The sequence below is a fragment of the Meriones unguiculatus genome, chromosome 16, assembly GCF_030254825.1.
Source record: "Meriones unguiculatus strain TT.TT164.6M chromosome 16, Bangor_MerUng_6.1, whole genome shotgun sequence".
In the NCBI taxonomy this organism is placed as follows: domain Eukaryota; kingdom Metazoa; phylum Chordata; class Mammalia; order Rodentia; family Muridae; genus Meriones; species Meriones unguiculatus.
The window spans coordinates 29,183,724-29,207,633 of record NC_083363.1 but is presented as its reverse complement, the minus strand read 5'-3'; the positions used below and the strand labels follow the sequence as shown (position 1 = coordinate 29,207,633).

The following is a 23,910-nucleotide window of genomic DNA, read 5'->3' as shown; positions in this document are numbered from 1 at the left end:
CACAAGTGGTCAGTCCTTCACATCACTTCTTACACTTCATGTCACTTCAGGTTAGCAGGTTCCTGGCTGCAGCCTGGAGGGCCTCAGACTTCGTGCCTCGTTACTGTAGTCTTTACGAGCGCTTGCAAAGAGCAGGCTCCGAGCTGTTCGGGCCTCGGGCAGCCTTCACACTGGCTCTGCGCAGTGGTTTCTCTGGCGCCCTGCTGCAGCAATCCTTCCTCACTACGGCTCATGTGAGTCCTGCCAAGCACCAGGCACGGGCCTGTTGTGTCTCCTACCCTGCCCTTCCGCCTCCTCCCCACTCTCCCACTCCACTCCCTCACGGCTTGTCTGATGTCCATTCTATCGTCTCCAGATAAGTGAGCAGTTTGCTAGGCACATTGACCAACAAATCCAGGGTGGCTTGCTCGGTGGTGCCCCTGGAGTGGAAATGCTGGGGCGGCTTCAGCGGCACTTAGAGCCCATCATGGTCCTTTCTGGCCTAGAGCTGGCCACCACTTTTGAGCACTTCTATCAGTGAGTCACATTCCGGAGAGGTCGGGGACAGGAGGCCCAGAGGCCAGAGAAGGGGAAGATTTGAGGTTAAGGGGAGGCGAGGCAAGAGTAGTGGGGAAGTTAGGACATGGTGCTGGCCAAGTGCCGGTAGGGATGGGTCTTGTGACTTGTGTGAGCCGTAACACAGACTTACCTTCTGGAGGAGGAGGCTGGGCCTGGGTCCTGCTGGGCCCCACACTGAGACCTGGCCGGGCTGTATGCTGCAGGCACTACATGGCTGACCGTCTCCTGAGCGTGGGCTCCAGCTGGCTGGAGGGGGCCGTGCTGGAGCAGATCGGCCTCTGCTTCCCCAACCGCCTCCCGCAGCTGATGCTGCAGAGCCTGCACACCTCAGAGGAGCTGCAGCGTCAGTTCCGCCTATTCCAGCTCCAGCAGCTCGACAGGCAGCTCTGGGAGCAGGAGAAGCAGGAGGAGTGGAGGCTGGAGGAAGTGGAGGTGAGGGCAAGGGGAGAGAGGACAGCAGCCTGAGAGCACAGAACCTCTGAGAGCTCACGGGCTCGTCTCTCTGCCCCTTAGAAAGAAGACAAGGGACAGGAGACTGACGAAGACCTCTTTATAGAAGACCCAGCTCCAGCAGTTTCTGTACTGGTCCTGTCACCACGCTGCTGGCCAGTCTCCCCACTCTGCTACCTGCACCACCCCAGGAAGTGCCTTCCCACAGAGTTCTGCCATGCCCTTGACCGCTTCGCCAGCTTCTACAGCCACAGTGAGGAGCTAGGGGCAGGACGCTGGAGATTGAGATGCATTCTGGGTGTCAACAGAGGAAAAGGAGAGGCCACCAGGCAGGAGTGGATATATAGGAACAGGTTCTTTCCAGGTTTGGCGGTTTCTTGGAGGAGGGTGCAGAAGAGTGGGAAAAGTCCCATTAATGCTTGCTCTCTTCTTCACGTTCCTGGAAACTGGTTCTGTTTACATTCTCTGTCTTCCGATTGTCTGCTCACTTCATTTTCAGTCGTGAGAACTTCTTTTTGAATAAAAATGTTTAAGGCCATTTATCACCCATCGTTTTAACTACATCCTATGTTTAAAAACACATTTTTATTGGTATATAAGAAGTGATCAGTGGAGGGCTGACTGAGTTTATATACCTCTGTGCAGCCATGTACCCATCCCAGATCAAGATGCAGAACATTCCAGCAGCCAGCAAGCTTCTCCTTCATGGACCCTTCCAGTCAATATGGTCCTTTTATCTTTCCTCCTGTCATCAGAAACTTTTGCCTGCACCTGCTCATTATATAGATGGGACCATGTGTATACATGGTACTGTGTCTGCTTTCTTGCATGCAGCCCGGTGTCTATAAGAATGGTCACTTGTATGTTTGAGGGTGTTTGTTTGTTTGTTTTTGAGATATGGTCTCTCTGTGTAGCCCTGGCTGTCCTGGAGCTTACTCTGTAGACTAGGCTGGCCTTGAACTCACAGAACTCCACCTGCTTCTGCCTCTCAAGTGCTGGGATTAAAGGTGTGTGCTACCACTGCCCGAGATTGGTCACTTGTAACATTAGTTTTCATTCTTTGGTTTGCTGAGTCTTATTTATTTGTGTGCATGCATCCACCTTTCCTAGTCTTATGGTAAACTTAGGATGTGCCATAAGAATTTCCTATGTAATTTTATTACATGTATGGATGTTTTGCCTGTATGTATGTCTATGTACCACACATGTGCCTGGTGTCCAGGCAGGCCAGAAGAGGGAGTTGGATCTCCTGGTACTAAAGTGACAGAAAATTTGAGCCATCTTGTGGTTTCTGCCAATCCTCTGGAAGAGCAGCCATTGCTCTTAACCTCAGAGCCATCTTTCCAGCCCTGTGTGTAATTTTTAAATATTTATTTTGTGTGAATGTTTTACTGCATGTATGGATGTGTACCACATATGTGCCTGGTGCTTGCGGAGGCCCCAAGAAGGTTTTGGCTCCCCTAGGACTAGAATTGTAGATATGGGTGAGTCATCATGTGGGCGCTGGGAACTGAATCTAGGTCCCCCACTAGAGCGCATCTCTCCAACCCTTTCCATAGGATTTTGTATCTCATATGCTTCTTATTGGTCACCCCTAATACTTTTCTTTAGGGTCTTTCTGTGTAGCCCTGACTAGCATGACACTTACCTTGTATACCAGGCTTATCTGGAAATCACAGACATCCTCCTGCCTCTGCCTGAGTACTGAGACTCAAGGTGTGTGCTTCTTACCAGTTCTTTGATTTATTAGTTTATGGAAAGTGTATTTTTAAATCTCCAAAAGTCAGGACTGTAGCTCAGTTGGTAGAGTCATGCCTAGCACACAGAAGGCCCAGGGTGTAAACCCCAGCACCACATAAAACGTGCTTACTGGTTCATGCCAGTGATGCCAGCCCTTGGGAGGTGGAGGCAGTAGGATGAGGAGTTCAAGGACGTCTTTAGCTACATAGGGAGTTTGAGCCAGCTTGGGATAGAGACCCTGTCTGAAAAAAATCGGTCCATCTATCTCAAATAACTTTTTCTTGTTGTTTAGTAATTTTAGATTTCTGCCTTCATTCCATTGTGATTAAAGAACATGGTTTCTGTTGCTTTAGTTCTTTAATTTTTTTTTGATATGTCATTTATGACCTAGTTGATGATAGGATTTTTAAGCTATGACTAGGAAAAGATGTATTCTTTGCTTGCTGGATTCATATTTCATGAAATTGACCTCTCTGTTCACATATTCTATACCTTATTAATGCCGAGCCATCTCACCAGCGCCTGGTTGTCATTTTTTTAAAACTTGTAATACTGGTTCATATTATTTTAGATGTTCTCTTAGATGCACATTTAAAATCATTTGAGAGTCCCATCTTATAGACTGTTTTATAAAGACAAGAAAGTTTTTCAGTGCCTTTAGTCCCAGAATTCAGGAGGCAGAGGGAGGAGGATCTCCGAGTTTGAGGCCAGGGCTACACAGAGAAACCCTGTCTGGAAAAAACAAAAAAGAAAAGTTTTTTTCTGCATTTTTGACTGTGATGACTGTTCCTGACCATTTTAAACACTTGAACTTATGACGCTATTCCTGAGGGACTGAATTCTTAATTTTAATCATTTAAAATTGGACTACATGCAGCTGGTGACGACCGCCATGGACTGGGTAGGCGTACAGAGTTTCGTGGTAAATTAAAGGTTGTTATTTTCATGAACTGACTTTGTATTAAGCATTTTGCTTTGTTTTGTCTTCGTGTTTTTGTTTAATAGCAGCCATATGCCAGCATGTTTTAGTTAATATTTTTCTATCCTTTTACTTTTGCTCTCACACTGAAAGAACTCCTCTGAAGTTGTTTGGGTTTCCTTGTTTCTGAGACAGGTCTCATCTAGTCCAGGCTGGCTTCAGACTTGCTGGGTAGCAGAAGAAGACCTTGAACTTTTCTCCTTCTCCCATGTGTATGCTGGGATTCCTAGGGCCTGGCTTACCTGGTGTTGGGCTTCACACTGGCGAGGTGTCCATTACCCCTCTCTCTGTCTTTTTCTTTCTCTCTCTGTATATGTTTTCATGTGTGAGTGTATGGTACCTGTTTAGTGTGTGTTTGTGTATATGTGTGCATGTGGAAGGCAGAGGTCAACATGGGCTGTCTTCCTCGTCTTTTGTCTTTTGTTGAACCTGGAGTTCACCAGGTCATCTGGACTGGCTGGCCGGAAAGCCCCAGCGATTCCCTCCTGCCTCTGCCTCCCAAGTACTGGAGTTACAGGTGTTCCCCTCAGCACCTGGCTTTCTACGTGGGTGCTGGGGTCCAAATTCAGGTCATCATGCTTGCAGGGCCCAAGGTTCTTTCTGTCTGTCTTTCTATATTTTTTAAATTGTGGTTATACATGTCTACCATAACATTTGCCATTTTAACAGTTTTAAAAATACAGTTTCAATCACTCTCCCCTAATTTTTTAAGTTTAGAAATAATTTCAAATTTACAAAAAAATTACAACCCATATAACCTTTATCCAAGTTCACCTTTTGTGAACATTTTGCTTTTTTTTTTTTCTTGTTTGAATAAAGGTCTCACTGTGGAGCTAGCCAGGCCCTCACTGTGTGGAGCAGGTTGGCTTAGAACTTGCAGGGATGGGCCACTCTGCTGGGCTGGGCATTTTGTTGTTAGCATTAGCTTGCTCGCTCAACCTTCCTTCCTTCCTTCCTTCCTTCCTTCCTTCCTTCCTTCCTTCCTTTCTTCCTTCCTTCTTTTTTTCCTTCTTTCTTTTCTTTTCATTCTTTCTTTTTTCTTTTTAAGCGAGATTTCTCTCTATAGCCTGGGCTGAGCTTCAACTCTCAAACATTTTGCCTTCACCTCTCAAATGCTGTGATTTCAGGCATGTGCCACCATACTTAACTCATTTGCTTTTTGTATGCACATGCACTTTCCAGAACCATGGAGAGGAAGTTGTGTGTATCTGGTTCTTAACTCCTAAATACTTTAGTGCATAAGGTATTCAAATACATAGAAGTTCAGTTAATGCCTTAATTTACCTTCCATGTTATGGTTTTGTCATCTGACCCATAACGTCTTCTGCAACTTTGCTCTGTTTGGGAGAGGTTATAGGCGTGTGTCACCTGTTGATTTAAAAAGATTCTCCTTTTATCTGGAACACTTTGGTAGTCATTTTTGTCTCTGGACATTGACTTTTTTTTTTTTTTTTTTTTTTAGAGAATCCAGTTCTTTACAATGTTCAAGTAGTTTTTCATTTTTGTTTGGGTTTAGACTCAAGTTCTGTGTTCACAGGACACCAAATGATAACTGTTAAAATATTTATCTTCTGCTCCCCTACACTCCCCCACCACTGCCCCAGTCCTGGGGTTTAAACTGGGAACGTTTAGTTGCTAAGCATATGTTTAAACACTAAACTCCATTTCCCATCTCCTGCGATGTTAATTCTGACAACCTGGTCAAGTACAGTTGATATTTTTTCCTTGCCATTATTAACAAGCAGGATGGAGAGGAGATATTTCAAAATGAGGCTAGTAATTCCCAAAGCATTTTATTTTATTTTATTTTGGAGACATGGTTTCATATATCCCAGGCCTCAAGCTCCATATGTAGTTGAGGATGACCTTGAACTTTTATCCTTTTGTTTTTACCTCCTGCATGCTGGCATTATGCTATGTTGGGGATTGAACCCTGGGCTCTGTGCATGGTATGCAGGCAAGCATTCTTCCAGCTGAGCTATACCCTTAGCTCTACTTTGTTTAAAAAAGTACTTTTACTAATAGGGTTGAAGAGATGGCTCAGATAAGAGCACTGACTGCTCTTACAGAGGACCTGTGCTCAACTCCCAGCACCCACACAGCTGCTCAAAAGCATCAGTAACTCCAGTTCCATGGGATCTGATGCTCTCTTCAGCCACACAAGTGTTGCACAGACATGCATGCAGACAAAATACTCCTGCACATAAAATAATAAACTTGAAGTGTTTTTACAGTGGTAAATTTCAAACATATACAAACAGAATAAACTCAAGAAAACCCACACCTGGCCCAGCATCATCACGTTCTCCTATGTCTGTATCTAAAGGAGGAAGGTTTCTGAGGATGAAGGCATCACCTCTATCACTAGCATCATCAGCTATGCGCTGTTCATATTTCCCTGGTCAGCCTGATTTTCTGTCCTATTTATTCTTGCTTGTTTTGTTTAATGGGGACCCAAGCAAGGCCCGCACATTGCATCTGGTGCTCAGCTTTAACATCTCCTCCAGCCTGGGCCCTGCTGTCCCTTTCTCCCTTATCAGTTGTTTGTGGGGGAAATAGGGCTGCAGGTTTACCCGGACTCCAGTTTGTATTTGTGACGTTAAGAGGGAGCCATGGATTTCCACATCACCAATCTCTTCAACACTGTCCATTTTTATTTTTTGTTTGGGCTTTTGGTTCCTTGTAGTTTAGGCTGTGTCACCAAGGCTGACCTTCAACTTCTGATCCATCTGAGTGTTTGGTTGCAGGCATGTGCGCCACACCTGATGTATGTGGCATAGGGGTGGGACTCAGCGCCCTGTGTATGCGAGGGCCAGGACTCTGCCGAGCGGGTTCCATCCCGTGCCCTCACGCCGGCCTCTTCATTGGTGCTTATGGAATAGTGAAACTCTAATGTGTCATTGTTTCTTTGTGTGTTAGCAGGTTGCTTTCCCTATAGAGAAAGGTTCTCACCAGCTGCTTGACAGGGAAGCTGAATCTGCCCTCTTCCCTCAGATATGTTTTTGCTTTGAGTTTCTTTTGTTTTTGTTGTGAGACAGGGTCTTACCACGTAGCCCTGGGTAGCCTAGATAGCTCTATGTAGACCAGGCTGGCTTTGAACTCAAAGAGATCCTCATGCCTCTGCCTCCTAAGTGCTGGGATTAAAGGCATTTACCACCACACCGGACAGCTATTTTTGTCTGTTTCTAAAATTATGAATAGAGTGCTTTAAAGATGATTTAAAGATGATGTCTTTAAATAGATAGCAATATTATTTTACAAGTCCCAAACATAAAAATACTGTGTTTGTATTTTTACTATACTACTCCCCCCTTATTCCTTTCATCTTTGACTTGGATTGTCTCCTTGACACTTCCCTAGGTCAGAACTATTCAGTCTTGGACATAGGACCACATCGGCGACTTCAGTGGACATGGCTGGGCCGGGCTGAGCTGCAGTTTGGGGACCAGACGCTGCATGTGTCTACCGTGCAGATGTGGCTGCTGTTGAATTTCAACCAGACAGAGGTACCGCAGCTGCTTCCCCCACCCCCACCCCCACATCCCATTCCCAGGCTCCCCAGGCTCCTCTTCTGCCTGGGTCTCCACCCCCTCCTTTTCTCTCTTTGCCTCTGATGGGCGCTGTTTCTTCTCACCAGGAGGTGTCAGTAGAGGTCTTGCTGAGGAATTCTGACCTCTCCCCAGAGCTCCTTCACCAGGCACTGCTGCCCCTCATCGCTGACAATGGTCCTTTGACACTGGAAGAGGCTCCAAACTTTCCAGAGGGGGGTAGGTCAGTGGGTCCCTGGGCTGAGGCTCTGCGGCAGGGTGGGAGGCCCAGAGGGTTGGGGAGACTATACCAGGGAATGAGAGTATGGTAGGATCCTCATTCATGTGTCCCTCCCTGTCCTTGGGTACCTGACCGGGACTGGATTCCAGGGGTGCTGCGGCTTCGTGAGTCTAAGTCCCAGACCCATGAAGAGGTCCTGTGGCTGATACCTCCCCAGACGTATCTCAGTGTAGAAAAGGATGAGGGCCGGACCTTGGAACAGAAGAGGAACCTCTTGAGCTGTCTTCTTGTCCGGATACTCAAAGCCCATGGGGAGAAAGGCCTCCACATTGATCAGCTGGTTTGTCTGGTAGGGCAGAAAGGACCATGCCTTGGGGAAAAAGGAGTCATGCTTGGGGTCATTGTAAGGAAAGTTAATCCCTTTCCATGTGAACTATGTGAGCCATTCTTTGTGTGTATGGCATGTGTATGTGTGCCCTCATTTGTGTGTGTGCAGCTGCAGGTCAGAGGACAACCTGGGGTGCCCGAGTCCTCTTCCAACTTTGCGGTGACGTGGGCTCTCTTGTTTGTTGCTGTGTGTGTGAGGCTTCTTGGCTGATGAACTGGGAATTCTGTCTCTGCCTCCCTCCTCTCCATCCGAGCACCTGGGTTTCAGACACTTGTTACTCGGTTAGACTTTGTATGGACTCTAGGGATTTGATCTCAAGCCACGCCCTTGAGGAGAAAGCACTGCATTTAGCCATGTCTGCAGCCCTCCTTCTGGGTTTCCTGTTGCTGACATGAGTGCTTACCAGGTGTGTGACTGAGCAATTCAACAATAGTACAAATAAAACTACAACAGTAACTTATATAAATAGTAACTTTTGCCATTGGCTAGACGAGCTGGCCTCATGGCCAGTAAGTAGTGGTAGAACCTGCAGGCTGGCCTCCTTCTTGCTTCTTTCTTTCCCTCCAGGTGCTGGAGGCCTGGCAGAAGGGCCCCAATCCCCCTGGGAGCCTGGGCCGCACTGTTGCAGGGGGTGTGGCCTGTTCCAGCACCGACGTTCTCTCCTGCGTCCTGCACCTCCTGGGCCAGGGCTACGTGGAACGGCGTGATGACCGGCCCCAGGTCCTGGTGTATGCCACCCCGGAGCCCATGGGGCACTTCCGGGGCCAGGCAGATGTCCCCTTTTGTGGCAACCAGAGCACCGAGAGCTCCAAACCTAGGTAGCCACCCCTCCCTCTGTCCACTATCAGTAGATGAGAAGGACTGTAGGGCTGAAGCCCTACAAAATTCACTTTTGTAAAAGCACTTCCCATTAATCCCAGGACTAGAGAGGCAGAAGCAGGTGGGTCTCTGTGAGTTTGAGGCCAGCCAGGGTGACATAGTGAGACCCTGTCTCAAAAAACCCAAAACTCCCCCTGGAGGGGAGCAGCCTTACCAGGCCATAGTAGAGGACAATGCAGCCACTTTTGATGTGAACTGATAGACTAAGATCAGAAAGGAGAGGAGAACCTCCCCTATCAATGGACTTGGGGAGTGGCATGCAAGCAGAGGGAGGAGGGAGGGTGGGATTGGGAGGGGAGGAGGGAGGGGCTTATGGGGGGATGCAGAATGAATAAAGTGTAATTGATGAAAATTAAAAAAAAAAAACAAAACCCAAAACTAACCAAACAAAAATCCCACTTCTAGTCTGCCCTGCCCGTTTCCCTGTCTGTTATTTCTCCTACATGCTACCCTTCACCCTCTTCTTCTCCACCCTACCTCATGCCTTGCCAATCAAGGGTCTGGATGTCCCCATCCTCCTAGAGCCAGTGCTTAGTCAGGAGACCCAGACGTGCAGATACCCCTTCTTCTGAGCAAATTTGGCCTGTGCTGTAAATATGTACGGAGTGTTTGCTCTGCACTTGCCTGGGGACTATGCCAAACACCAGGAGGTCTGTTCTGTTGGGGAGCTTGCTGGGGGTTGTTCTAAGTCACCAGCACCTCTGAGACTTCCAATCTCAAGTGCACCCCCAGTCTGCTAGGTGCTGCTGTTTGTCCTTGCTGGCTGCATGACGTGTGAAATGAGTTCTCAAACCTCAGGGTGCATGCACATCATCTGTGTGTGTGGCAGCTGAGGGTAGACCCGATTCTATCGCTCCTTCTGTGATGCCCATGCCGTGGTCCACAGGTCACCCTTCGCACAGAAAGGCTTTTGATGTGCTACTGTCATTTTGAACAATGGACTGCCTATTTCATTATTAGTCGCCCAGCACCGTGACCCACCTACTGGCCTACAGTGACCCCAGTCGCTGTTCCAGCCAGCCTCAGCCCCACATTCACGCACGCTTCTATAAAGGGCTCTGCTCCCCCAGTTGGTTCAGTGGTTATACATAGGCTCCCAAAGCAAGAGGAGACACAGGGTCACACATGGGGAGCCGGGGGCCTGGTGGGAGCCTGTGGATTGGTAAGCGGGACAGATTCTAAACACCGTCTCTTCTCTCTCACTAAGCCCAGAAGCTGTGGTGGCCCTGGCATCTCTACAGCTGCCGGCAGGACGCACCATGAGTCCCCAGGAGGTAGAAGGATTGATGGAGCAGGCTGTGAGGCAGGTGCAAGAGACGCTCAACTTGGAGCCAGATGTAGCTCAGCACCTTCTGGCGCATTCCCACTGGGGCACCGAGCAGCTGCTGCAGAGCTACAGCGATGACCCAGAGCCATTGCTTCTTGCTGCTGGACTGCGAGTACCCCAGGGCCAGGCTGTTCCCACGCGCCCTGACCACTGCCCTGTGTGTGTCAGCCCCCTAGGACCGGAGGAGGACTTGCCCTCCCTCTGCTGCCTGCACGGCTGCTGCAAGGTGAGCGCCCAGCCTCTGCTTCCTCTCTGCTTCCTCTGGTGGTGCCTCTGAAACACCGTTTCCTGACCCGGGTAATCTTGGGCCTCTCTGCACTCTTTTCCCCTTCCTTCTCTCTTCCTCCTTCCTGAGGGTGGGGCCTAGGGCCTGGAGTCACCACTGACTCACCTTTATCACCTGCCACAGCCCTCACAGAGGCAGGCAGACTGTGAGAAAAGGCCTGTAGAGCCATCTGTCATTCACAGTGCTCTTATTAACATATAAGTTCACTCGTCTCAGATCAGCAAGTCTTTTATCGTGTATTCTAATTTAATACACAAACAAGTAGAGATAGTCTAGGCCAGAAAGCAGCACAGAGAAGTGGGGACTAAGGCTGCTGTTGGAACCTGAACACAGCTTAGCAGCTGCTCAGTGGGGAGTTCAGCTTCAAAGCAGAGTCAAGAGGGCAGAGTTGCCAGGAACCTGCCGGGGCGGCTCTGTAGACTGGGCCAAGCTCTCACATCACCCTAGCAGCACCCTGAGCTCTGGATGCCTCTTCCGGCTGTGCCTCCCGGTGGTAGGTGCTCCTTCTCTGTCCCTCTCGCTCTGCTTCTAGACTCTTCTGAAGTCACTGGTGCTCCTTTCCTCCCGTGCTTTCAGGAGTTTCTCTTATATTTTCGTTCAGTTAAGACAGTCATGGATCTAAGTGTAGTGTGCAGACTGCTGTGTGGGGGTGTGGAAAAGCCCTGGAAGTGACCTGAGAGCTAACAACAGCAGCTAACCCTTCAGGGGCTCATGGGCCAATGTCATGCAAGAGCTCGCCTCTCCCACTTACTCTGTAACGGTGTTGCGCAGTCGCACTTTTTACTGACTCTCTCTTTTTTTAAGGGTTTGTTTGTTTACTCGTATGCATATAAGCATTTTGCCTGCATGTATGGGTGTGTGCCACGTGTGTGCCTGGTGCCTACGGAGGCCAGATTTTCTGGAGCTAGGGTTACAGATGGCTGTGAGCCGCCATGTGGGGCTGGGAACAGAGCCCGGGTCCTCTGCAAGAGCAGCAGCTGCTCTTAATCACTGAGCCACCTCTCCAGCCCCACTGTCTCCAATTTATAGATGACCGATGGAGACCCTTGGGGGTGATGGATGTCATTTATCTAACATCAAGATTTGAATTTCGGCAGCCTTACCCAAAACTTAACTCGCTGCAGACTGTGATGATGAATTCTGGGAAGAAGATAATTTGGGTGATGTCATAGGAAGTGACCACACAGGGATTAGGGTTTCTGCTTTACATTGGGAAGATCAAGAGAGGCCTGCTGGGAGGTGACGTCTTTGTGAGACAGGGTTGCAGCAGAGAACAAGAGAGTGGAGGCTGAGGCTGTGTGTTTAGGGGAGGAGGCTCCTCCTCAGGAGGAGGCCTGAGAAAAGAATAGACAGGTTGAGTTTGATGGTGATTTGTGGGCTCTGATTTACACTTTTGAAAACTCACTTGGGAGCTGGGGAGATAGCTCAGCAGATAAGGTGCTTACCATGCAAGCATGAGGACCAGAGTCCAGATCCCAGAACCTGCGTAAAAGCCAGCATAGGTAAAGCAAGGGTAGGCGTGGTAGGCTGCCTGTTACCCAGCACTCCAGAGGCAGAGGCAGGACTCTTCGGACAGACTAGCTAAACCAGCCAGGATGGGGGAGGTCCAGGTTCAGTGAGAGACCTTGCCTCAATGAATAAAGTGAGGAGCAACCGAAGAGGACCAGCTGCCCGTTCTGTCCCTCTCCATCCACTCAAGCAGACACACGCACACACACACACGCACACACACACACACACACACACACACACGCACACATGCACACACGCACACGTGCACCCACCCATCCAGACCTTTGGCTGCTGTGGAGAGCAGTGTGGAAAGGTGCCGTCTGACTGTGTAGTAGTGACAAGGAAAGCGATGGGTCTTGATTGTTTACAAGTTGAGCCCTAGAGCCTGGGTGTGTTAGACATACAGGCTCCAGGGAAGGGGATCCAGGACAGCTCCTTTGTTGTGGAGCTGAGCGCTGAGCAGGTAGAATGTGCACTTTGCTGTGTTTGAGGGGAACTTCCGGCAAGGTAGGGATGAAGGTGGGTGGGGCTTTAGGGGAAGCAGCAGTCTGTCATGCTGTGTGAAGTCCCAGCTGCTCACTGGACATTATGTGGCATTTGGAATTCAGTGGAGGGGCCTTGCTGGCAACACTACAGGCCAAGAGCGGAGCTGAGGGGGACCCTCCTATAGAGATGCAGAGCCAGGGAGTCTGCAAAATGTAAATGATAAAAACAAAAAGTTCCTAGCTGGAGGCAGAGGTAGGCAGATCTACAGAGCAGATTCCAGGATAGCCTACACTGAAAACCCCTGTCTAAAAAAAAAAAAAAAAAGAAGCCTGGTGGATCTCTGTAAATTCAAGGCCAGCCTGCCTGGTCTACAAAGCAAGTCTAGGACACCCAGGGCTACACTGAGAGACCCTGTCTTGAAAAACAAACAAACAAACAAAAATAGTTTCAGCCTGTGAATAAGGTAGAAATGGCAAAGCTATGGAGGAGTGGTGGGAGGCCACCAGCATGAGCCTTGTTGGCAAGCAAAATGGCACTGTTCCCCAAGGGCTAGTCAGAAGCCAAGAGGCCAAGACTCAGACTCCAGGATTTTGTCATCTGGGACTGTGGGGTACCCTAAGACACCGTGTTCATGCAAGTGTGGTGTGTGCATTCGGAGAAATTGCCCCTTGCTTTACCTAAAGATGATGCAGGAATCTTTTTAGTCTGCTGCCTCCTTTGTCTTGGTTTGTTTCATGATGTGAAAGGATTGGTTTGGTGACAGATGATCCGGGTCCTCACATGGACCCTGTCACACGATGACCCTGTGCACATGCTCTCCTGGAGCTTTTATTGATCATTTTGCAACTCTTGGTCATAGCCTGAGGAGCAAGGGCGCTTAGTGGATCAGTTTAAGAGGCTCGTGGGCTTTGGAGAGCTGAGGGGGAAAGCGCCATTTATCAGGAGGACATAATGAGCCGGTCTAGGGTAGGGTAGTTGGACCAACAGAAGAGTTTGGAAATTCTGGTGCTGGTGACTAGGGTGGGGTGGGGATGGCTGTGCTGTTGACGAGGACGCGGGGACGGCCCAAGCTAGTCTGTTTTGTGGGGAAGAGACTGAGTCTTTTGAAGGAGGAGCCCTTGGAGGTGGATCCCCAGGCTGGGAAAGCCCGAGTCAGGGGAACTGGCATGCAGGGGACTGGCATGCCGGAGTCCAGAGCCCAGTAGGTAAGGCTGCAGTTCCCCAGGCTGTCTACTCTCTCACCTCTAAGAAGACATTATCTTTAATTCGTGTGTATGAGTATTTTGCCTGTATGTTTGTGCACTGTGTACATGCCTGGTTCTGCAGAGGCCAGAAGAGGGCATCACAACCCCTGGAAGTGGGGTTGCAGTCATGAGCAACCCCGTGGGTGCTGGGTCCTCTATAGGAGCAGAAAGTGTTCTTAGCCCCTGAGACACTCTCCAGCTCCAGTCTCACCTTCTTGCTGGTGAAATGCCTGGCCGAAACAGCTTAAGGGAGGAAGATCTGTTCTGGCTCATGGTTAAGGAGCGTTTAGTCTGCAGTTGGTTGTCTCTATTGTGTTTAGGCCTGTAACAAGGCAGAACATGATGGTGGAAGGCCAGAGGACAGGTGCTTACCTCAGCATGGTCAGGAAGCCAACCAGGCCGGACAGGGGACAAGGTAGCCTTCAAAGGCACACCCCAGTGATCTCTGTCGGCCATCTGCCAGCAGTGGGATAAGCCATTGGTCAAGGAAGAACCCCATGATCCAGCCACCCCACAGAGGCCCCACCATTGAACACTGCTTCCGTGGGGGACCAAGCCTGCAGTACAGCAGCCTTTCACTGGACCCTTATCTAAGCCCTCGAACACTGATCTTTCCATGTCTTAGATGCTTTCCAGTTGATTATCTACTTCTTCCCTGGCCATCTGATAGTGATTGTGGTTAGGCCAATGCCTGAGCCCCACACGTTCTCAAAGACAACTACATTCTGTCCCCATCCCAGGAAACCAAGGAGTCTGGAAGGCAGGGTAGGCTGTGAGGCAGGCCTAGGAGCCAGCCATCTCTGGTCTTCCTTGAGGCTGGGAAGGGTAAGCGTCCCGACAGTGGCCGGGGCACCTGCCTCTGACCAGCCCCTCCCTTCCCGCTGGCAGTCTTGCTGGAACGAGTACCTGACTACTCGGATCGAACAGAACTTCGTGCTGAGCTGCACCTGCCCCATCGCCGACTGTCCCGCCCAGCCCACTGGAGCCTTCATCCGAAACATCGTCTCCTCCCCCGAGGTCATTTCCAAGGTACTCCCCAGCCCCAGGGCCCCAGAACACAGGCTGGTCTTGAGATGCTAGGAGCCTCTGGAGTGTCCTGGAGAGGCTCCCGTCATTCATGGCGGCCGTGCTTGCCTCTGCCCACAGTACGAGAAGGCCCTCCTTCGAGGCTATGTGGGGAGCTGCTCCAACCTGACCTGGTGCACCAATCCTCAGGGCTGTGACCGCATCCTGTGCCGCCAGGGCCTGGGCAGTGGCACCACCTGCTCCAAGTGCGGCTGGGCCTCGTGCTTCAGCTGTAGCTTCCCCGAGGTGGGTGCCCCGCTCTGGCCCTGCAAGGACTCACTTCTCCCCTGCCCAGCCCCTCTCCTCACTCACACAGAGAGGTGAGGTGGCCTGTCTCCTGCTACCTGCCTGAGCTGGCTGTGTCCTCACACTAGGCACACTACCCTGCCAGCTGTGGCCACATGTCCCAGTGGGTGGATGACGGTGGCTACTACGATGGCATGAGTGTGGAGGCCCAGAGCAAGCACCTGGCCAAGCTCATCTCCAAACGCTGCCCCAGCTGCCAGGCGCCCATCGAGAAGAACGAGGGGTGTCTGCAGTAAGCAGGGGCTCTGGGGGCATGCTGTGGGGGAGGCCGGGCAGCAAGGAAGAGGCTCAAGCTCACCGCGAAGCTCAGCAAATCCACTGCCCACGTTCAGTGTCCCCGGGAGTCTACTATGTTGGGCAACACAAAGCAAGGCCGTCCCCAGCAGAGCTTGGGCAGATGGAGCCTGGCGGCAGCTGGAAAAGCCCGTCACTGGGGTGTCTAGCCCCTGGGTACCCTGCCCATTTGGAGGCAGGTGCCTTCTGACCAGCTCCAATCCTCCATAGCATGACCTGTGCCAGATGTAACCATGGATTCTGCTGGCGCTGCCTCAAGTCCTGGAAGCCAAGCCACAAGGACTACTACAACTGTTCTGCCATGGTAAGGGTCTGGCTGTCTCGAAGTCACTCAAGACCAGCTGCGTTTGGCCCCGGGGCAGAGCTGTGTCCTCAGAACAGTGGTGTAGCAGGAAAGGTCCAGTGGGGGATAGACAGGAGCTGCTGAGGCCTGAAGCTCTTAGAACTCTGTTCTGGGAATACTGCTCCCGCCCAGGTGACCAGAGAAAGCCTAGAAAGAGCATGGCAGGGCAAGCAGGCATCAGAGCGGAGCAAGGCATGCGAGTGGGCCTGCCCTAACACTGGCTGGAGACCACCCAACATTCCCATGGAAAGGAAGGCTGGTAATAGGACACAGTCAGGACTGCATGACTGTCCCACCTACTGGGACATGTGGCCACAGCTGGCAGGATAGTGTGCTGAGGTGGGGGGAGTGTGAGGACACAGCCAGCTCCGGCAGGTAGCAGGGAGAGGGGCATCGTGGCTAGTAGCCCTTCTAAGAACCCCCGTCTGTCAGAACGAGCACCCAGAAGCCCTCTCACATACCCTCACCAGGTAAGCAAAGCTGCTCGCCAGGAGAAGCGGTTTCAGGACTACAACGAGAGGTGCACGTTCCACCACCAGGCCCGGGTGAGCCGTGCGTGGGCAGTGGGCCATCAGAGGGCTGGGTGACTGCCTCGGGGGGGCCTGGCAGGGAGCTGCACGGAGGGCAGAGTTCACGGGCTGTGACTGCCTCACACAGGAGTTTGCCGTGAACCTGCGGAACCAGGCCTCTGCCATCCATGAGGTGCCCCCGCCCAAATCCTTCACCTTCCTGCAGGATGCCTGCCTGGCCCTGGAGCAGGCTCGAAAGGTTGTAGCAGGGGGGGGAGGCAAGCAGGGGAGGGGTGTGCCAAGAGGGCTGAGGGGGCTTGGGTGGAGGAGCCAGAACTCAGGTTGCGTGCCCTGGCGCGGGCTCCCCTAGGTGCTGGCCTACGCCTGTGTGTACAGCTTCTACAGTCAGGACACGGAGTCCATGGATGTGGTAGAACAGCAGACTGAGACCCTGGAGCTGCACACAAATGCCCTACAGATCCTCCTCGGTGAGCCTGGCACCGCAGCACCCCGCAGTCCTCTTCCCTTGGCTAGGTATCCCGTGCCTAGCCAGCCAGGGCCCTACCTTCACTCTCTCAGGTCTACATGACACAAGGGCCTGACAGGCTGCTCTGCTCCCTGCCCCTGGGCGATGAGCGCCCGGAGCTTTGACAGCCTGGCATTCTGTAGATGCTCCATAGATGTTGGTGGGAGGAAGGAGTGGACGGGGGTGGGGGGGACAGAGAAAGTCCTGTGCTTGCCCTGCAGAGGAGACGCTGCTGCGCTGTCAGGACCTAGCCTCCTCCCTGCGCCTTCTGCGGCCTGACTGCCTCAGCACAGGCACGGAGCTGCTCAGGAGGATCCAGGAGAGGCTGCTGGCCATCCTACAGCACTCTACCCAGGTACTGCCCCGTGCAGTCCTGCCTGGGGAGCCCTGAGGGAAATGCCTCCAAGGGGCAATGGGGGGGGGGGGTGTTGTTACAGAGGTCCAGCAGTGGTGACACACACCTTTAATCTCAGCATTGGAGAGGCAGAGACAGAGGCGAGTGGATCTGAGGTCCAGGCCAGCCTGGTATATTATAAAGCAAGTTCCAGGATGGCTAATGCTACACAGAGAAACCCCGTCTTCAGGAGGCCTGGGCCAGCATGGTCTTCACTTAACCTCCTGGGGTGTCTTCCAGAGGAGCAGATTTTCCCAAGGCAGGAGCATGATGGGCCAGGTGCTCATCAGTTCGTCAGAGCTTTCTCAGACCACACTCTAGCACGTGGGGGTCAGGGCTGGGGGAGTCTCCGGAGTATGGGATCTGCAAGCATCTTTCCAGCTCTGGTGCGCAGGTGTGGAGCCTGAACTATGAACCCTGCTCTTAGGTCCTTTGCTGAGTGCTTAGTAACTGGGCGTGATGCCTCCTGTGCAGTGCAGGCTGGGTGCCCACCACTGGCTCTCCCCTGGGGACTCACAGGAGGTGAAGCTGCACAAAGGCCTGAGAGCTCATGGGAGTCTGGCTGTCAGGGGTCCTCAGTGGAAGGGAGGCCAAGCCAGAGGCCCCAGAGCCTCTGCTCCTCTGCTCAGACCCTCCTCTCTCCTTGTCAGGACTTCCGGGTTGGACTGCAGAGTCCAACAGTAGAGACCAGGGAGGTGAAAGGATCCAACGTGCCCAGCAGTCAGTGAGTAGAGTGGGCGGAGCCTGGGAGAGGGCAGCAGGGGAGTGGGCTTCTCTGGCTGAGCCTGGTGGCTCTCCCTAGGCCCCTGGGCTCCTCGGGGCTGGAAGCAGAAGATGAGGAGGAGGAAGAGGAAGAGGAGGAGGATGTGCCTGAGTGGCAGCATGAGTTTGATGAGGAACTAGACAATGACAGCTTCTCTTACGATGAGGAATCTGAGAATCTAGACCGAGAGACCTTCTTCTTTGGGGATGAGGATGATGATGATGAGTCTTATGACTGAGCGGGGTGGAGCAGGAAACACCTGCCCCATGAGCAGGGCCCGGGGGCGGGGGGCAACGGGGGGAAGGGGCGGGGAGGTCACCCTCCCACTGTCATGTGAGAGGGGATTCCCAGGGTCTGCAGCACCTTCTGTTTACTGAATAAACTTTTTCACATACTTCACGGGCTCAGCACCCTGGTGTTTCCTGGCAGCCACTGTTGCTCTTCCCAACAGTGTTCTTAAGGTTACATGTGTATGGGTACCAGAGCACATGCTGTGGTGGTAGGTATGGAGGTCAGAGAACACCTTTCGGGAGTCGGTTCTCTTCTCCGTGTGGGTGCTTGGGATAGAACTCGGGTCTTCAGGCTTGGTGTGAAGCACATTCACTCGCTGAGCCAGCTTACCCACCCCCTCCTATCTTTACTGCTTACTTTAGACTTCCAGACTTTTCTGTCCTCAGAAACAGCCCAAGGCTCATTTGGGCACAAGGAAAGCTCAGGTCTAGGTTCAGAAATAAGAAGGACGATGATCCACCTAATCCTTGGCCTCCCCACCCCTTCCTTTCAGGTGTTCTCCAGGGACCCGAAGGGCACGGTAAGTGCCCGCCTCTTGGGGACCTACTCTTAAATGGTCCTTCTATTTTCTAAGGTGAAGTGGGATGGAAAATGGATGCTACCAAGGGCTTGTTCCAACCCTGCCACTATGGATAGGTTTTTTTGTTTTTGAGACACAGAGTCTCTACATAGCTCTGAGTGTCCTGGAACTCACAACCACACTAGCCTCAAACTCAGGAATCCATCTGCCTAAGCCTCCCAAGGGCTGGGATTAAAGGTGTGTGCCTCTACTCGCAGCTGAATGAGCCTGTCTTACTACTGAGGCTAAGGCAGGAATGATTCCAGAGAAGTGTCTGGCCAGGATTTAATAAGGTGGGGCCAGGGCCAGAGGGAAGGGTCAGCAGTTAAGAGCACTGATGCTCTCTCGGAGGTCCTTGGTCCTAGCATGGTGGCTCAAAACCATCTCTAATGGCAGTTCCAGGGAATCTAGTGCCGTCTCCTGACCTCTGAGGGTACCAGGCATGCGCTCAGTTACATACACACAGTTAAAACATGCATAAAAAGATCAATCTTACACGGTTTTTGTTTGTTTGTTTTAATAAAGTAGGGTTAAGTCAGGCACTTGGGTTGCTGGGCGTAGCTGTCCCCTGAGGAGGATAAGCTTCAAAGTATCGCTCCAGCGTGCTCTCCAGCTCTTCCTCTGCATAGTCCCACACCTGGAACTTCCGGCCATCTGCTGCTCCCCGGATCATGGCGGAAAGCACTGGGGAGGGGGAGAATGACACTGACTTCCTTCCACGTTCCCCACTCTGCTCCCTGCCCCTGCCCCCTGGGAAAGGAAAAAACCAGTATGGGGTTTCCAGAAATATAGGAAGGGGTAATCCATCCCAGGCTGTAAGACTCACCTCGGCCAGACTGTGGTCGGAACAGGCATAGAATTTGCTTTCCAAGAGCTACTGCCCGGCCCAGTTCATAGCCAACACCCAGAGATGGCTGGGTCACTTCGGCCACAACCACTGGAGAGAAAGAGAAGGCTTGCCGCCTGGGACTTGTAAGGACAGGATGGCAGTGTACCGGTGGTGGGAAAGGAGTCCCTTTAGGTACAGAGGCCAGAGATATCCCAGGAACCAACATCAGAGGGGCCTGTACGCAGAGGGAGGACTACTCACCATCTGCCTGCCGCAGCCAGGCCAGGTCCCGTTCATGGATGAGCTCGTCACCCCCAGCAGCCTCCTCCCCTGTGGTGGAGAGAGAGCAGGCCAAGGACGTTCCCCACCCAGTTCAGTCCCCGGTAACCCCCGTGCTCTTACTGCTCTTCTTGGCTACCCTGCTCAGGTAGGTAAGGTACTCCGGCACCTCCAAGGGCCTGCCCAGGAGAGGAGTGTGTCACAAAGGGGTGAGGAGTGGAACAGCCACGAGAGAAATGCAATCCGGGGCAATGCATGGTCGGGGCAGGAGGAGTGTGTGGACAGCCTGGACTCTATGAATCCAGGCGACTGGGGAAAGGAGCTTGGGTGCTTGGCCAAAGGCCCAAGAGGCATATCTGGGGTCAGACGGTCAGGATCACAGGGTGAAAATGCTGCTGTTCAGGACAGTGAGCCTGTGCTGGCGGCAAGCCAGAAACACCTTGTCAAAAAGTTCACTGATGAGCTGAGGACAGCGGCACAGACCCATAACCCTAGCCGAGGCCGAGGCTGAGGCTGGGGGAATCTCTGAGTTCCAAGACAGCCTGGGCTAGACTGTAAATTCCATGATGGCCAGGGATATGTAGAAACCCTATCTCAAACAAACAAACAAACTCAGTGAGTGTGACGGCACGTGCCTGTACTTCTAGCACCGGGGTGGTAGAGACAGGAGGCTCAGGGGTACCTGCTGCTACAAAGCAAGTCTGAGGTCACAGTGGGTTACACTAGAGACCCTGTTTAAAAAAAAAGAAAAGTAACTATGGGGAAAAAAGATTCAAAAGTTGTTCCCCTGGCTATCACATTCCGTGGGCTTTGTTTTGTCTCATTTTTCTTTGAGACAGGGTCTAACCTAACCCAGGTTGGCCTGGAACTCATTCTGCCTCAACCTCCAGAGTGCTGGGATTCACACTTAAGGGCGAGGACTAGGAACCGAGGACTAGGAACCAACCACCATGAGCCGGCTAACCTTAAGTGCAAACGGGTCCTTTCCGATCCTCTCACACTTCTGCCTAGAGATGCTTTGTTTTTTTTTAAAAGATTCTCCTGGAATTACATCAGAGCCCAGAGCTGAGGGGTCTGTTCTTGCGAGGGGAAAAGGAGAGCTACTTGTTTTTAGCAGAAGTACAAGAGTTCTAGGTACAACTTTCAAACTGGAAAAGCGGTAGGAGTTCTGATCAACTCTTCAAAGCCTTGCTAGCCGAATACTGGGTCTGGGCTCTCATTCGTTTTCAGTGTGCCGTGACCGGCATGGCCAGCTCCTCGCCGGGATGCTGCAGGGGCATTTGACCTGAGCAGGAGAGACATAAGCCAGGGCCTTCCTCAGCCAGCCGGCCCCTAACCTAAGAGTGCCTAGCAGTTGCCCTAGCCTGCATGTCCCTTAGCCTGTGGGTCCCCTACTCTGCAGGTCTCCTGGGCTGCCGATTCCCTAGGTTGCCTAGCGACCCCCTAGGCTGCGGATCCCCTCGGCCGCAAGTTCCCCAGCCTAGAGACCCTCTAGCCTGCAGGTCCCCCAGCCAGCGAGCCTCTGGTCCTGCGCCCCCTCACCACGCGGGTCCAACTCTGCAGCAGCCACGTGCTCAGTGAGCACCTTCCCATAGCGCCGCAGCCGCGATACGATCCTCGCATACAGTGCTTGGTCCTCGCGCCCGCCGCGGATGCTCCCGCAGAAGTACACGGAGCACTGACCCCCCTCCCCGGCCGCCGCCGCCATCGCCGCGCGCGCCCGCCGCCGCCAGGGGGCGCTGCCGCGACCACGTGATCCGGGAACCGGACTCGCGGCGGAAAAGGAGAACTTTTGCAAGCTCACTCCTCCCGGATTGGCTCTTCCTGAGCCAACCCGCCCATCAGCTCTGACTCCTCCCCGCGACCTGCTCCTCCCCGGCTCCCAGCTGCTCAAGCTGTCCAGTGCTCTCAAGCTCTGTGCCGGGTCCACCGGCCACTGCGAGCCTCGGCTCTCACTAATCTTTCCAGAATTTAGGAATTTGTTCATTTATCAAAAACATTTTATTATTCACACATGTATGTGGTGTTTTAAGCAAACCTACCCCAATCTCTCCCCTCCAATCCTCCTTCTACCCTCACACCATGTGCTCTTTTATCATTATTTTACTACTCTATGGGTGTGTGTTACCTGCATGTATGTCTGTGTGCTGTGTGCCTGCTGCCCCAGGAAGCAAAAAAAAGAGCACTATGGGATATCCTGGAACCGTTGTGAGCTACCATGAGGGTGCGGAGGATCACACCTCGGTCCTCTGAGAGAGCAGCCAACGCTCTTAACCACTGAGCCATCTCTCCAGGTCCCCTCCTCCCTTAATCGAATACCCTACGGAGTCTTTCAATGCTACCTATGTTTGCACTGGTGTGGACACACCTACTGGAGCAAGCTCGGGCAGCCTCTCGGGGTCTGCATCCCTGAAGAAACACGGCCCTTTCTGCCCCAGCAGCCATTAATTGTCAGGGGCCCCTCAGCTACTGCGATTGTCATGGCCCCTTCTCCACACAGACTGGGATTCGGACCAGCTTGACCTTGCGTAGACGGGTCAGAGCTGCTATGAGTTCGTGTGTGTGTGTGTGTGTGTGTGTGTGTAACCCCATTGTCATGTCCAGGAGTGCCGTGTCATGGCAGTCCCTTACAGTCTTGACCTCAGTCCCTCACAGTCTTTCCACCCACTCTTCCGGGGTGATCCCTGAATTGTAGGGGGAGGGGAGGTATGGCATGTGGCGATGGCACATTGACATTCAAACACTCTGCATTCCCGGGACCAATCGTGGGACTCTATCTTAATCCGGATCTTCTGCAGACACGCACTTCTGACCAGGCTAAGCCATGCTCTAATTTGTGCCTGAGTTGATGCGTTGTGAAATGTCATTGTCTAGAGAAGTCACAGCCCTTGAGGCCACCAGCTCTGGGCTGTGGGTGAAGAATACCCAGGGTCTGCAGAAGAATGAAACTATCAACAGCCGTGCCACCAGCTCCAGCCCTTAGTTCTAATCCAGTGGTCACCCAGAGGGCCCTGGTTAAACTAAATGACTCACAAACCCACCGGCTGGTATGGAGGAGCAGAAGGGAGGGAGATGAGAGAGAGTAGGAACCAGATAAGAGAGAGTGTGTAACCTGAACGCAATTTCAGGTATGAAATCATCAAAGAACTACATTAAAAGGAAAATTTGTTAAGGTACGTGAAGTGAAATTCCGTACAAAAAGCCGTATCCGTGTTCAAGGTTCTCCAAGGATCAGGACTTCTGAGAGTTGCAATGTCGCAGGCTGGCAGCCACGTTACTTGGGGCTGTCGTTAGTCCCCTCGGTAGCCTTCCTCATTGCCCACGTTGTGTCTGGGAAATCCTTTGGAATGAAGCATCCAGGCTTCATGGGTTCTAGGCAAGCTCTTACCAACGTCCCTAGACCCCCAGCCCCAGAGTCTGTCTCGACTTCTTGTTTTAACCATAAAAGAACTCGCCTACAAAAATTACCGCAAATAAATAATTATAGCACAAACGCTGTCGTTGGCAGCGCTTGTGTCAAGACCCAGGTCTCCAGGTGTGAAGCCTGGCGGAGTACTTGTGTATCGAGCTGGAGGCTCCCGGTTACATCCTCCGTGAACAAGAGGAGAGAAGGGAAGGGAAGAAGAGAGATGGGACCGGAAATAGTTCCTCCTCTCCAGGAGTTTGTATGTGTCTCATCCAGCTTCACACTTTTAATCCCTCCAAGGGTAAGTACTGCCTTTATCTCCATAGTAAGGACCCAAACTCAACACAGCTAAAGGTTTTATCACAGCTTCTCCCCTTACACCATACTTTAAGCTTTTTTTATATTGTGTTTTTCTGCTGTCGTTTGTTTGTTGAGACATTTTTTTCTCTGTGTCGCCTTAGCTCTCCTGGACTCCCAGCAATCCCCCTGCCTGGTTCCTGTGTGCACCCCCCCCCCCAGCTTGTGTCTTTTTTTTTTGTTTTGTTTTTTTAAGGTTATCTTTGGAAAAACATTTTTACTTATGTTTACATTTTTATGTGGATGGGTGTTTGTCCTGGATGTAGGTCTGCGCATCATGTGGGTGCCTGGAGCCCCAGAAGGCCAGGAGATCATGCTGGGTCCTCTGGAACTCGAGTTCGAGAACAGTTGTGAGACAACACGTAGGGACTG

At 52.0% G+C, this 23,910-nt stretch overlaps 2 protein-coding genes across 3 annotated transcripts in view; one reads left to right on the top strand and one right to left on the bottom strand.

Moving 5' to 3' along the window:
- The window catches only part of Cul9 (cullin 9), a 40,831-nt gene extending 22,714 nt beyond the window's left edge, over positions 1 to 18,117 (top strand). Inside the window, exons 23-41 of the mRNA XM_060369550.1 lie at positions 51 to 233; positions 356 to 516; positions 762 to 990; positions 1,072 to 1,261; positions 7,088 to 7,233; positions 7,365 to 7,494; positions 7,645 to 7,844; positions 8,451 to 8,701; positions 9,970 to 10,315; positions 14,506 to 14,646; positions 14,764 to 14,928; positions 15,057 to 15,220; positions 15,493 to 15,586; positions 16,096 to 16,170; positions 16,283 to 16,393; positions 16,505 to 16,622; positions 16,882 to 17,015; positions 17,705 to 17,778; positions 17,857 to 18,117. Of these exons, the coding sequence (XP_060225533.1) occupies positions 51 to 233; positions 356 to 516; positions 762 to 990; positions 1,072 to 1,261; positions 7,088 to 7,233; positions 7,365 to 7,494; positions 7,645 to 7,844; positions 8,451 to 8,701; positions 9,970 to 10,315; positions 14,506 to 14,646; positions 14,764 to 14,928; positions 15,057 to 15,220; positions 15,493 to 15,586; positions 16,096 to 16,170; positions 16,283 to 16,393; positions 16,505 to 16,622; positions 16,882 to 17,015; positions 17,705 to 17,778; positions 17,857 to 18,055 (3,111 nt within the window). The 3' untranslated portion in view covers positions 18,056 to 18,117. The remainder of the gene's footprint in view (positions 1 to 50; positions 234 to 355; positions 517 to 761; positions 991 to 1,071; positions 1,262 to 7,087; positions 7,234 to 7,364; positions 7,495 to 7,644; positions 7,845 to 8,450; positions 8,702 to 9,969; positions 10,316 to 14,505; positions 14,647 to 14,763; positions 14,929 to 15,056; positions 15,221 to 15,492; positions 15,587 to 16,095; positions 16,171 to 16,282; positions 16,394 to 16,504; positions 16,623 to 16,881; positions 17,016 to 17,704; positions 17,779 to 17,856) is intronic.
- Positions 18,118 to 19,167: 1,050 nt separating this feature from the next.
- Positions 19,168 to 21,537, bottom strand: Dnph1 (2'-deoxynucleoside 5'-phosphate N-hydrolase 1). 2 transcript variants are annotated; one of them, XM_060369549.1, is made up of 4 exons: positions 21,318 to 21,537; positions 19,758 to 19,826; positions 19,494 to 19,604; positions 19,168 to 19,417 (listed from the first exon to the last, which is right to left on the bottom strand). In XM_060369549.1, the coding sequence occupies exons 1-4, from the start codon at positions 21,481 to 21,483 to the stop codon at positions 19,203 to 19,205; spliced, it is 561 nt and encodes a 186-aa protein (XP_060225532.1). In that variant the 5' UTR covers positions 21,484 to 21,537; the 3' UTR covers positions 19,168 to 19,202. The 2 variants fall into 2 exon arrangements, with proteins under 2 accessions (XP_060225532.1, XP_021495863.1); XM_021640188.2 differs by having other exon boundaries at positions 19,168 to 19,351; positions 21,318 to 21,530.
- Positions 21,538 to 23,910: the final 2,373 nt, after the last annotated feature.